At 33.8% G+C, this 14,706-nt stretch overlaps 1 protein-coding gene across 1 annotated transcript in view; it reads right to left on the reverse strand.

The window, feature by feature from the left end:
* The window catches only part of NTRK2 (neurotrophic receptor tyrosine kinase 2), a 192,293-nt gene that overhangs the window by 102,968 nt on the left and 74,619 nt on the right, over positions 1 to 14,706 (reverse strand). Inside the window, exon 15 of the mRNA XM_088130010.1 lies at positions 9,939 to 9,965. Coding sequence (XP_087986136.1) covers positions 9,939 to 9,965 — 27 coding nt within the window. The remainder of the gene's footprint in view (positions 1 to 9,938; positions 9,966 to 14,706) is intronic.

Genomic DNA, 14,706 nt, shown 5'->3' on the forward strand with positions numbered 1-14,706 from the left:
TTATAAAACTTTATTACCCTGTTAAAAATAAGTTTAGAAAATTCAGTAAGTACAATCTGCTCATATTATCAAGAGCATATTTTGAAATAAAATCAGTGATTGTCAATTATTTACAAGAAATACAAAAAAAAATCCTTTAAAATTGAGTGTGGGCAAAGAGTATTTAAAATTCTACAGTCAGTGGATGGATTACAGCAGTGCTAATTAGAATAGAAAACTGGATGGAACAATGATCATAATTGATAATAATTATATTAAAGTGTGTTATGTTTTAATTAGGCTGTAAACAATTCAATTGTCTGTCATGAACCATAGTGTTTCTTTCTTTAATAAAATGCAGAGTAAAACATAGGATAAATCCTGTCAACCTCACTAGTATATGAATGTTCCATAAACTCATTTTATTTCCTAGCATACCCTATCAAAAATGCAGCAAAAATTTGCTCATGGATATCATCTATCTACACAATTTCCTCACAGGACTTCCAAGGTGTAGGAATTATTTGGAATATCTTCCAATGAACAGATGGAAATACTTGGGAATAGTGATGGTGAAATCAGTGAGACATGTCTAGGTTTTTAACAAATAATATTAGTTAATCTGTTAAGAAATTAAATTAAAAACCAATGTATTTTCAGAGAGATAATCATAATAAATATTCTTTTTCTCATGTTGAAAATGAGATTTATATTCTGAATATTTGGATTGCTATTTTCCTCCTTTTGCAGAAATATACTATTTATTACATACCGTTTGCAAAAATTATATGTGTTTATGTTCTATTAAAAAATAAAATGGCCACAATTTTAAATTCTCAGTTTAAAGTGTCATTATTTTGTTGTTTGTAAAAATAAAAAGTTCTAAGACCCCAAAAATAAAAATGATTCAAAGACTGCATTAACTGGACGATCATTAGTATATGACCTGGGAAATCAAAATTACACTTGAATATGATCAAATGTCAGCAATGCACATAAGAGTTAATTCCTTTCAAATGGTGAGCTTTTGTATGAATTTTGTGTCACAGAAGAATAACACAATCTGTTATTAAGTATGCCATCATACCTAGATCAAAGGAATTAGCTTTTCTTAATAGTTTGAGCCATGTTAGGACAAATTTCCAAAATAGTTAAATGACAAAGGATGCAAGCCATCTCACTATATGAAACTAATTGTGGAAGGAATTACTCTATCTTTTAAGCAACATGATTTAACATGATTTAAAAATGGGTTAACATGAACTTTGCTGCTTGTCCCAGTGGAAGCATCTGGGCATAAGAATTCCCATGAGGCTCAATTCAACTGATTTCATGAATTATCACAGCATGATCCATTTTGTGTTTGTGTGTGTGTCTAAACCAACCCTTATTCTTCTAAATGACAATATGGGCTAACTAAAGCCCAATTTAAACCCCATGGGCAAATCTTCCTTGTTCAGGTCTTATAAATGTATAAAATGTATAAAACAAAATTTAAATATTCCATTAGCTCTTCTTATTGCCTAGTAAAATACAAAAGGCCATTTAATTTTGAATGCTGAGCACTCAAGTGTCTAACAATCTTAATGGATCCTGGCTGATTTCTTAGTATGATTGGCGCTATGGCTTAAAGGGTCATTAATTTTATAATTAACCATGATGTTTGTAAAGCAATACTGTTTGGGCTGATTAAAATCTCTCAAGTGACAGATAAGGATAATTTATGATTCATTTATTTATCAATGAAATAAATGTAGTGCAAGTTCCAGCTCAGAGATTTGGTTTGAATAAGTTTTATTTGTTCCCCTACTGGAAAGGAAATCAACTAACAATGCTAGCTTCGTTCATTATTTAAGCTGGCTTTGCTGTTGCCGAAACAAAAGTAACAAACAGCCACATGCTATAATCCATAAAGCTCTGGGAACAACTACAATGAGAACAATATATTTGGTGGCTAATGTGGTATACAAAAGCATCCCAAGATTATTCTACATTGTATAAATTGGTGGTTCATAAAACAGTTCTGTTTTATTAAAAGAAATGCCTGGATTACACAGAACCAAAATACTCTGTCAGTACACGTAGAATTATTCAAAAATCAGACCTGCGGCTGTAAAGTTGAACTGCAAAATATTATAAGAATAAATTATAGAAAGACTGCAGGAGAACATAAACCTATTATGGGGCTAAATGTACATCTGGAAGCTTAAGTACTTTGGCAGAATTAAATTTTGTGACTGGCTAGAAGCTTGGTTAATCCAAATTGGGGATTTAGTCTTCAACTATCGATCCTGTGCAGATGAACTACAGTATGGAGGTTTGAGGAGACTGGAATCAGTTAAAGGTATCATTAGCTCTGTGGCCCATACTATTATTTAATAATAGCAGATTTAAAAATAGGTGGTTGTCAATGTTGAAAGATTCTTCTCTCTCCCGTGCAGCCTCCCAATAAACTCTAGGGTGCTGAGGGACTCCCCCAAGCCAATTTGGAGATGTAAAAAACTGGAGGGAGGACCGGAGCAAGAGGAAGTCCTAGTAGAAAAATTCATCTCATTCATATCAAGATGTTCCAGAGATGCCGTAATAGAATTAAAACGGAAATGACAAATGTAGATACCCTTTCCTCCTTAAATATAATCAAACTTCTTGGGCTACTATAATAGAAACTGTACCTTTCTCACAACTTTTTACAAGGGTAGCATGAGAAATATTCCACTTTCCAGAATAAAAACTTTTAAGATTACCACAGGGCTGTTTCTTTCCTGCCTTTAAGAAAGAATGGCACATACAAAGTGGGAGAAAATTGATAGGGCTTGTTTAGGGCCCCAGATATTATAGCTGGTAGGTAGTATGGCAGCAATTGTAACATTTTTTCTACTGGATTACAGAAATTCATGCATATTATATTAAGATTATCTGAACTACGTATATACACTGAAGGTAGCAATTCAGTAAATTTAATGGAGATGGTGATGGATGAGACAAAGTCATAGGAGTGTTTGTTTTTATGTGGTTTCTTTGCTAACACAGATCTTTAGAATGGAAAGTGGTCAGTTTTAGAACATGTCATTGCACATAGTCAAGCAATACATGTTAACAATTACTTTTATAGATTATTTTTACTGCTTACATTCTCTTCAGAGGAACTCCTCCATACTGCTACTACTACTACATACTACTACTTCATACTACTCCATACTACTCCATACATACTCCATACTACTACTCCATACTACTCCATACATACTACTCACATGGAGAGGCTGTGCAGCGCTACTTTTTAATACAGTTTTAGGGCCTGCTAACTCACAGAAGGGCAAGTTTAAATAAACAATTGCTCTATTAAGTTCAATGATATACTCCAAGGGCTAAAAATTAACACTCTGCAGAATGACATAAAATACTTATTTACTACTTTTAGTATTCAAAATATTTGCAGTTCACCTTTAATAAATAGCTATGAAATTAACTCTCTTTGCAGCTAAATTCAAACAATAAAATCAAAAAGTAGCAAAAATTTGTTGAAATGTCGCTTTCTGAAGATCATTGTTATATAACATAATTGTTCATGTTTGTGCTTTCTTGAGTTTTATAGCTGCCTAGGGCTGATTTTGTAGTGAAGTTGCCAAAATTGTGCATACTTCCAGATCCTTCAAATAAAACCCAACTCTACAAGACAGGTCCAAGGAGTGTAGCAATTGATAGAACAATAAACTGCCTAATATGCAGCACAGAAGTTCAAAAAACATTCTCAACAGCCCTCTTTTTTCTTTATTTCATTTACTCATCCAGTGGGATCTTATGAAACAAAACAGAACCTAAAAGAAACAAAATGAACACATGAGAAATAATGCCCATAATGATTAACAAAATTTAACACAAAGTTCCAAACACAAATGAATTCTTAAAAATTAAATAAACCTGAAATGCATTTACAAAGCATATGACAAAACCATAAATTAAAAAAAATACACACACAGTTTAACAAAATTTAATATGACTTACATGTATGGTTTTCTTTAAAAATAAAATAACATGCACAACTGACTCTAACTCACACATTTAGGTAAAGGCAGCACTGAAAAACATCTCTGAGCTCAGTGTAAGCTCTGCTTTACTCCCAACTAGCCAAAGAGGAAAGAATAACTATATAGATCTATTCCAATATAATTCCAATTTTTAAAAAAAAGTAGGGGAGGATAACAGGGATCAGGCAGAGAAGCAGAAGCCAGCTTGCTCACGTGATCAGTAGGTGGGTAAAAAAAGAGGTGGATTTTAAGTTGGTTTTAGGATGCAAACAACTATTTTGTTAAAAAACCCAAGTATGCTGAATCCATAATGGCAAAGAGCCCCCATGTAGCTTTTGTTGTATTAAAAGAAACAACTCATTCAACAACAAGCTTTGAGTAAGATAAATGAAACTCTTTTGTCCTAGGGACGGACTATAGCCAAATGTAAGAACACTGTTTACAAATAAAGTTCCTGTTGTTATCTACTAGCTGGATTCCCATATATTCCTTAAGGTTGTGAGATATTCTGCTTCGCAGTGGCTAGAACCCTATTTGAAGCCATCCCTTTGAAGGGATATCTGTCCAATCCAAAGCTAGATAGAGCCATATGGAAAGCAGGAAATCCTTCAAAAAGCAGCATCAAGAAGCAAACTGAGCAGGTACTACAGTTTACCTAGTCCAAGTCTTTTTCACTATAATGAAATTTATTTTATTTCTACTTACATTATAATCTTTCTAATTGTGCACATGTATTTACAAAGTTGAATTCCATTTGCAACTTTTGTGCAAATCTTTATTTTTTTTTTGTGGGCTACAGTTCTGCCTTTTTGGTAAGATGGTTAGTTACCCTTTCTTGTTCTATTTTTCCACTCAGTATGTACAGCAAAATGTGTAAGACAAAGTTTGTCCTATTGTTTCATCATGACAGTGCAGTACCATTCTAACCTCAGTGCTTTAAGCCAAGGTCAGTTTTCTCTTCAGCATTTTTACTGTCAGAGTTCTTTAACTTTGAATTATACACATGTATATTTTTTGCAGTACTTATGCGAAACAGTTTCTGTGTAGAAAATTTCTCTCATGTGAAGTTGCCTTACAGGAGTTTGTTAATTGTTTGTCTTTCCATTTATCGTCCTATATTTATCAATAAAAATTTTGGCATATAATGGAGTAAACAGCAATTACCTCATTTGCATTCCATCTGATTGCTAATTGAATACCTGAGGCAGCCAGATTATTTTCTGCTTCACTGTAGGTAATAGAATATGTGCAAAGCCAAACAAGCTTATTAGGTGTTATTTCATGTTTCTAATAGGGCTTGCCTAAATTCCTTTTTGCTGAAACAATCACTATTATTTGCCACAAAAAGCCAACAAAAACAGATAGGATAAAAGGGATTTGGCTAAATCACACATAGAAATTATAAACTGAAAGCAAATGCAATCAATTTAGAACTGCCAGGATTCTGTAGTAAGGTGTTTCAAGGAAAAGGCTTTAGGATATTAAAAAGATTAATTTCATAGGGTAATACTTGCTGCAATGTCAACTGCTTCTGAATAATACCACATTCATTTCATATTAATACATCACAGTGATATAAAATACAATGGCACCGTCAACCTTCTCAACAAACTATTTGCCTCTTGCCCAGGATACAAGCAGACATGTTTCAGCACCCCACTCTTGGTAGCACTTTGAAAATCAGTTAACCTCATGGATTGATTAACCCTGTATAGGAAGGTTTACCATCCAGTAAAAACTAGAAAGCAAAATGATGAGTTATTCTGAAGGAAGAAGTGTTTTTTCCTGTGAAAAGTGGCATTCCTCAGCCAGATGCCTTTCAGGTATTTTAGACTGCCACTATCTTTGTTAGGAATACAATGAACATTGTAGTTCAAAGTATGTGTCACGTCTCTGTGTGTGTGTGTGTGTGTGTGTTATTCAATGCTGATCACCACTACAACCATTTTAAACAAGCTAAATATAAACTGTGCTTTCACATGCAGTAATTTGGAAATGATACAGACCATTAAATGAAGAATGATTTATTGAGAGATTTTTTAAAAACTTCTGGAAAGTTAGAGAGAGAGAAGGGGGGAAGAAAGAGAAATGCAGCAATATTCCCTAAAAAAGTAAATTTATCAAATTGTTCAGAACTGGGCAAAAAACACAGCAATTGGTGCCTTTTCAATTGCTGTAGGGAACTGAGATTATTTTATGTGGTAATGTTGCTTAATGTTACTTTCTAATTTGTACATTATTTTACTTCTTTTATTTACTGCAAAGAAAAGAATGTTCCTACTAGTTTCTGGAAACTATTTTCTGGGCAAGAAAGCATTCATATTCAATATCATCAGCAAAATGCAGGCATGACAATAGATAACTTGGAAATTTTTTTGTCTAGAATTTCATGCAGAACCACAGTTGGAGCTAATGCACGAACATCTCACAATGAAAATACTCTGAAATCTACTACTATTTTATATGGCTAGCAATATAAGTTCAAAATTTATTTCTCAGTAACTGCTTAGGTATACTAAAATATTTCAAGCAGTTGCCCTGATGTTTCTTGTATATTTTTATTTTTATTTGTTTGGACTTTATTTTATGGTTTTAACTGTATATTCCTATTGTGTTGTTTGATGCCCAGAGTCCTAGTTGATTGCATTGGCCTATAAATCTAGAAAGTAAATAAATATAAAGTGAATATGTTTTAAAGCTACATTTATATACATTTTAATAAATCATCCTTCTAGTCATGGAACTTTGTTTCTGTATATGATAACTGCAGCGAGATTGTATGCACAGATATGGAAAGATTCGGCAATACCTACAATGGAGGAATGGTTGGTGAAGATGATGGAACTTGCTGAGATGGCCAAATTGACTTCTTTGATTAGAGAAAAGACAATATCTACATTTATTGCTGACTGGAAGCCCCTTATGGACTTTTTGCCTAAAACAGAAAAAAATGAACTTATGATCTATGGTTTTGATGATTAGATAATATAGGCTGTAGAAAGAAGAGGGTCATGTTGTAATTTTAGAGAAAGAGGTAAATTTATAATTGTATTTATAACTGTTGTAAATATCAGAAGCCACTTCTTTGTATCTTTTTTCTTTCTATTTTTCTTTTACTTTTTTCTCCTTTCTTCCATTTTTAACTTTCTCTTTGATTTCTTTTTCTTTTTTCTTCCTTACTTTATATTAGTTTGTATTAGTTTTTATCTTCCTTTTTAAATCTTTCAATTAAAAAAATATAAAAAAAATAAAAAATCATCCTCCTTTTCCTTCTTTATTGTGACAGTTTGCCATCAACTAATAAAGAAACATTTTTCTATTCCAGATAATATTAGAATTTTAAATATTGGAATATTATATAATAATGTTTAATATTAGAATAATGTTAGAAAATATTAGAATTTTAAACTTAGCTTAGTAATTCAAATAATTCAAATAATTAAAAAGACTGCACTTGTTTATATCTTAATGATTTTAATTAGTTAGGGTTACAGGAGGGGTTAGGGTAAGGGTTAAACAGAATTATATAAAGTTTAATGCAAAGTATTTATAAATCTGGACTTCTGGGGGAGGTATGGCAAACTAAAGACAGCTCTTCAGACCACTGTGGGAAAAACCAAGGAACTGGTGAGTAGAATGGTTCCTTGGAACCTCTCCAGATAAGGAGAGGACAGGAGATCACCCCTATGTGCTCCAAACAGCTGCTCCTCAAGAGGAGACTGCAGGACAGTGATTTTCTGCAGGTTTGAGTACCAGGAGATGATGGGATTAGCCATCTTGCTCGCAACCGCAGTGGAGACTTTTAAATGACACTAAGTTTGCAAACCTCACTTTCTAATCAGTTGTGGAAATTGCTCATTAACTACTTTTAAGCTATTGGAGACCATCAGAATGACAACTTGGAAAACACTGGGTGAATCTGCTTTCAATCCTAAAGAAAATTTTAATCATAAGCTTAAGAATTTAAAGAATCTGAAATAAATAGCAAAAAGCTAAATAAGATTTTGGTCTTAGAAAGTTGTAAACGAACTAAGGGTCCAGATAAAATTGGAATACTGAAACTTTTATAATAAGATTTTGGATTTAATTATAAAGAACAAACAGCTTCTCGTGGGAAATAGATTCTGTTTTGATTTTTACAAGACGTAACAAAGATAAGCAATTTCATGATTTTAAAAACTGGATACTAAAGGGGACTAAAGATTTTAGGCAGGGGAAAGATATACAAACCTACAAAATGATGCAAAACATAACAATAAAAATATTGAATGAGACTTTTGAAGAATGGAATAAAAAAATAGTAGCCACAATATTAACAATGTCAGTAATGATATCTGCTTCTATGGATAGACTATGTCTAAAAGATGTTATTGAAGAAATGACAGATGTGGAACAAATTTTGACAAAATAGAGATGGTATCAAAAGTGGATTTACACCTGACGGATCAAGAGAATAACTTATAAAAGGATGTTTCACTGGATTTACAAAAGAAACTGGCTGAGGTTTTAAAATTTAAAAGGGAAATACAAATGATAAACCTAGAGAATGACCTGGATAATTTTTTCTTATTGGACTTACAAAAGAGGCTTGTTAAAGCCTTGAAGAACTCTGTGCAATGGGACAATGAAGAAAAATCAAATCCTACAATATTTGAATGAATTAAAGATGAAGACTGTTAGAAGTAAAAATGATGGAATATAAAATTGGTTTATTTGATCAAGGTTAAAACAAGATATGTTGTTACTTCTGGCAACCTTTTATGGACTTTCTGCTGACACCAGGACTGAAAAGATGATGTTTTATGGATTTGTTTATAGATAAGAGATGAGATATGGGATGAAAAAATAAATGTTTGTAACCTTAGAGGGGGTGAAGAGTCACTAATTTGTTTATACTTGTGATGAAGGCCACTTCTTTACCTATTTCTTTTGTCTTTATTATATTCTTACTTTTCTCTTTCTTCTTTTTTTTTTCTTGCACTTTTTACTCCTTTCTGTTTTCTTTAAGTTTAGTTTGTATTAGATTTTACTATTATAATCAAAATTCTTAATAAAATTATTTATTAAAAAACCAAAATATTTATAAATCTGATCTCTATAGAAAAATAATTAGGAATGTGATGCTGAATCTAACCTATATTATTGGAATATTAAAGAGCATAAATAAATATATGAATGAATGAATGAATGAATGAATGAATGAATGAATGATAGCCCCATGTCTTGCCTTCAATAATTATTCATTGCTTTAAGTTCTCTTGCAGTGAAATTGCCTGCAATAATTCTCACATTGCCTTAAGGAAGTCTATGCACTTCCTTCTTCTATAATACAATTAGTGTTAATGATATGGTTCCTTGTCTTGTATTGATGAATGAGTGACAAGGTCATTTAAAAAAAGTTTGAATAACTTTTTCAAAATAGTATGTTTGCAGGTTTGTTATATTATAATTCATTCAAATCAGGAGTGGGCGGAATACTCAAAGAAGAAAATGCAAATAACTGTAATGGATATAAAAACCACCATTCTCATATTTTGGAAGTGGTTTACATAAAGCTATGTGCAATCCATTCTGGAGAAAAAGAGTCATATTAGATGGATTAGATGGATTAGAGTGATATTAGATGGATTAGAGTGATCTGACAGCTCTTGTTTTTCTTTCAATATAAAGCATACTATCATATCGAAAGGAAGCTAGTGAGAAAGAGCATGGCCATTCCAAAGGCTCTATGATTAAATTATTTTGGTCTTTACTAGGGAAATCAATAAAAAATAATCCTTCATACAGCAAGGCAATTTATTTGATGCTTGAATTTCTGTAACAAGTACTGGATTGTTGTTCCCCCTATCTTTTAATATTGTTAAATAAATAAAATTCCCAATAACTGTGTATAGAATAACACAGAAGGCTGCTTTATACAAGAGAAAATACCAATCAAACCAACACTGTCTACTCTGACTGCAATTTTATTGAGTCTTAATAACATCTACTACTTGATCCCTTTCCAACTAAGACCTTCTGAATACTACCAGGAAACACTGCCAACTTTAAGATATGGTCTTTCCCCTCTATTAGTCAAATTAAAAAGAGCAGGATGGTCCCAAGAAGAATGGAAAGATATAGACATATTTTTTTAATTACAGCTGTCATTCCCAACCTGTTATGCTATACAAATGTTGGGATTCCATATCTTTAAAGATTTTCAAGAACTACAAAATCCACAACATGTTGATTATGTCACCTCACAGCTATTGAAGCAGTTTTCTTAAAGGTTCAGCACATCTTTAGACAGAGCCTCATAATGTTCCTAAATGGTCTTTCGATGATGGAATGAACTAAGAAATAAACGGTTCAAAATCCAGATGAACTCAGGAAAATCACTATATAATGGGGCAGGTTGCATTGAGTTCAGCACATAAAAATGAGTCAAATTTACAAGTTCCTCAAAATACTATCTCCAAAATACGTTGTAGCCTTTTTATGAGTAAAAAAAAAAAAACTGAAACAGAAAAATCAATTTAAAATATTGATTAATAATATATATCCTCAGTCCCTATATTATTTAATTTTAAGAAAACCGGAAAACCTCTGCCAGAGCTGTGCACATACCAATTGTGTCAAAATGTTTTACATAAAGAGCACTGTATACTTTGCTGGAATTTTTTCATGCTAAGCCCATTTTTATAAAGAAAAGTGAATTTAGTTAAATCTAAGGTTAACAACATGGCATCTGTGGGCCCCACATTATTCTCAAATGGCATTTGCAAGATCCCAAAATGAATGCATATTATTTTTAAATACAAAAATATTGTGATTGAAAGAGCAAGAATAGGAAAATCTCTGAGATTTGGTACTTCTGTGAGTTTTCAGCTATTCTAAAATTATTACTGTATCGTTGCCTGAACATGCCATTAATGACATCTGGCACTAAAAAAGAGTGCAAGAGTCTAAACACTAATGATCTCACTTTAGAATCATAGAACATAAGAACTGGGATGGATCTTGGTGCTAGTTCATTACCCCAGGTTTGCAATGACAGTCAGATTTGCTCTATTAGATCAACAAATTACTTAGGGATTAATGGACTAGAAAAGGATACAGGTAAAAAAATAATTCAACTTGAGGTTATATAATACAGGGCATCTTTGCACAAGCATTCACTTTTTAAGTACTTCCTAATGTGTGGTAGATACATGCACACTTTGTTAAAAGAAGAGATCATACGTTCCTGCTCCCTGAACTATTTCTTTGTAAGAACCTGTACCATGGTCCATATATCTTCACAGGAAAAAACACCTCCACCCAGGAAGTAATTGAATGCTCCTTCCTGCTGTTTGTGGGGAAAGGATGGAAATATATACAATGAAAATAAAGTGTGTGACATACATAAAACAGAACTGCACATGTCAATGAATAAATGTTATAGGGTTGCCTGGCTTTCTTTGCTGGTGTTCGTATCAATGTAGAACAATGTAGTGGCACATGAGTCCCAGTTTAGATCTGATGCTCATTAGATGTTATCTATATAATCTATGCACATGTTTTTTAATATGCAAATAGCAGTCCTTGAGGGGCTGTTCAGCCATGTGATAAGTGGGGGTTGGAATGAAAAGTTGGGGGGGGTCCCCCCTGCCATGGAATGAATCAAAATGATCTATCAGGAGCTGCTATTTATGTTTCAGGGGAAGTTTATTATGAGGGCTACATTTAAAATGCATATGGTAACATCCAAGTTGCTTTTCACAAAACTAAAACAACAAATTACACCCCCACAGTGCCAAGGCTATCCTCAGTAGTTACTATGTTTACCAAAAACATGAATGTTGATTGCATGCATAGAGTTAATGCCATGACTAGCTTGGTCCTGTCAAGAGAGCTGATAAAAGAGAAGACTGAAAGAATATTGATTAAAAGTGTATGTGTACCACAAAAGCAAAATTATCATGCTTCTTTTCCTTTTCAGCCCTTCTGAGATTCAAAAAAGTCACCTCAGGGGCAGAAGAAGGCCTTAATAAAGCTTAACAAGGCTTTTTGTTCCTATGCCACTTCCTAATCCACTTTTGAAAATTCCCTCATTTTTCAAGCACGTTGCCACATAGTGAAAGCCTGTTCAGGAGCTTCTGCTTGAGGAAGACAAGTACACAGCCCCTTGGGCACACAAACAGATTTAATCCTACATCTGCATATATGCCTTTTTTCTGGTTTTAGTCCCACATTTAAATAGAAAATCAATATTTATGTTTGTCATTCTAGAGGGATGATTTAGAATTTCTATTTAGATTTTAAATTGGTCAGCTTCCACCCCAGAGAACTCAGAAGTAGGTCAGTAAACCAGGTCAAACATTCATGGCTATAACATTCCTTTTGTCTCTCCCTGTTTTCTACTTTTCTGGAGTAAGAGCAGGTTTGAATAAATGGGTTCTCTAAATATTCCTTCTGCAAGTAAGGACAGTGTGCTAATATAATGAAGTTATTCTTATATGTTCAGAAGAAACACCCAACTATACAACTATGTTCTCATGGAGAGAAAAGGAGAGGGACATAATAAAAAGACTCTGCAAGCACATATTCTTATCGCACTGCAGCTGGGGAGAATGGGTGGGATAAAAACAGTGATTTAAGCTTGGAAACAAATCAGGGAAACAAAAACTTTGCTCAGGACAAATTGAAACCTGCCCTGCTTTATGCAACAGTGTTAAGTTTTAAGTCCAGTAGTTGCATCTCTGAAATGTCATGACATCTCTGAGCTGTCATTCAGGCAGCATGTTAAGACAGGCTTTTCTATATGTAAGCATAGAGTATTCTTGGGTATAATTTTCAGCTACTATTTTTTTTAAAAAAATTGGTGATTCTGATGCATTTTATCAAGTAAGCTGCTTTGGGAATGCTATGTGTAAACTTGATTCTGATTCTTTTAGCAGAATAGATTTGCAGCATTTTACCATCAGCAGTTCCCTACCATTCTGCTAAAATAATCAGAATCAAGAGAAGAGAAGAGAAGAGAAGAGAAGAGAAGAGAAGAGAAGAGAAGAGAAGAGAAGAGAAGAGAAGAGAAGAGAAGAGAAGAGAAGAGAAGAGAAGAGAAGAGAAGAGAAGAGGTTATAAAGAAGCAGCTTCTGGTCTTCTTAACAGCAGTTACAAGTACATTTATATTTTACACTCTGTCTCTAAGGTTACAACATAATTTCCTTCTTTCCATAGTCTACCCTTTCTAATAATCAAACCCATAAATCACAAGTTCATTTTTTTTCTTTTTTCAGCAAAAAGTCCATAAGAGGTTTCCAGTCATTAATAAAGGCATAGGGACTGGCAATCTGAGGAACTTTCTGTAGTTTTTGCTCATCCTGCATGATCAGACAGAGTTGGCATGCTTTGGATCCCATTGATTAAACGGTGTCATCCGACTAGACCTAGGTGGCAGACTTCCTATGTTGCAGCACCTGTCCTCTAGAACAGCATCCATAAAGTACCTACTCTGAGCTCATTTCAACAGATCCTAAAAACCTGTCTCTTCCTCCAAATCTTGGGCGTGTCCTCTTATGGGAATGTTTTGTGTTCAGGATGTGTGGTTTATTGCTCCCTTATTATTCTTTCCTATCTGTTACATTGTTTCAAACTATTCTTAATATTGTATGCTGCCCAGAGTTGTTATGGAGTCAGGATTAGGAAAGAGAGAGAAATTGAGAGATAAGCAAACAGCCTGAGATCGTACAAGAAAGCTATCAAATCGTGGTGCAGGTGCTCTCCATATTGATGGCACAGCCACATAAATAAAGATTTAAGATTTAAATCTCTAATATTCTGAAGTAATTTATCTCCTTTGTTATTAAACTTTCTTGTATCTCTAATAAAAGCAAAATACCTATCCAAGTCTTGTATTTGACTCTTCTGTTCTTAGCTTCTGATTGCTGGTTGAATTTCTAGAGTGAGAATGGTCTTGCAGAAACCGAGACAGAAACTCTAATCATGCAGGAGCAACCAACCTGTTCTTCCTGGGGAAAAGTTACTTCAGTAGCTTCTTAATAAATTTGGAAAAAATGTATGGTGGCTTTCATTGGAGCCAAATGCCTAGTGCTTTTATGCTTCCAAAAGTCAGGTTTTACACTTACATTCATTAACAAAACATTGGGCATTTGACTTCTTTCTTCCAAATCAATTACATTGCTGCTGCAATAGTTTTGTTATATTAGCCTGCCCCACTCGGGCCGGCAGAAGAGGCATGTTGCAGACCCCGCCAGTCAAGGAACTTCAACTGGTGGGATCTGGGAAGAGGGCCTTTTCTGCTGTGGCCCCCCTCTATGGAACAACCTACCTCCTGAGGTGCGGTGTGCCCCCACTCTCATGGCCTTCAGGAAAGGTGTGAAATCCTGGCTGTGCCAGAAGACCTGGGGCCTGGATGGGGGCTCTCACCAGTGGAGGTAGCTTGTGGGGTGATTGACTTTGCCCCCTCCGTCATCTTGAATGTTTTTAGTATTTTGAATAGGGTTTGCTTTTTATATTGATTTTTAATATTAATTAGTTCTAATTATTATGGGGTATTTTTAATTGTTGTCGGGGTTTTGATTTTAACTGTAAGCTGTCCAGAGTCACCCGTTGGGGGAGATGGGTGGCATACAAATTTAATAATCAATCAATCAATCAATCAGTCAATCAATCATTTTCCCATATCAGAAGATTGGTGGCTGCTGCATGAAAAACA

The sequence above is a fragment of the Python bivittatus genome, unplaced genomic scaffold (genome assembly GCF_059951505.1).
Source record: "Python bivittatus isolate LINGU-HERP-01145 unplaced genomic scaffold, Pbiv_v1 ctg000850_np1212, whole genome shotgun sequence".
Lineage (NCBI taxonomy): Eukaryota > Metazoa > Chordata > Lepidosauria > Squamata > Pythonidae > Python > Python bivittatus.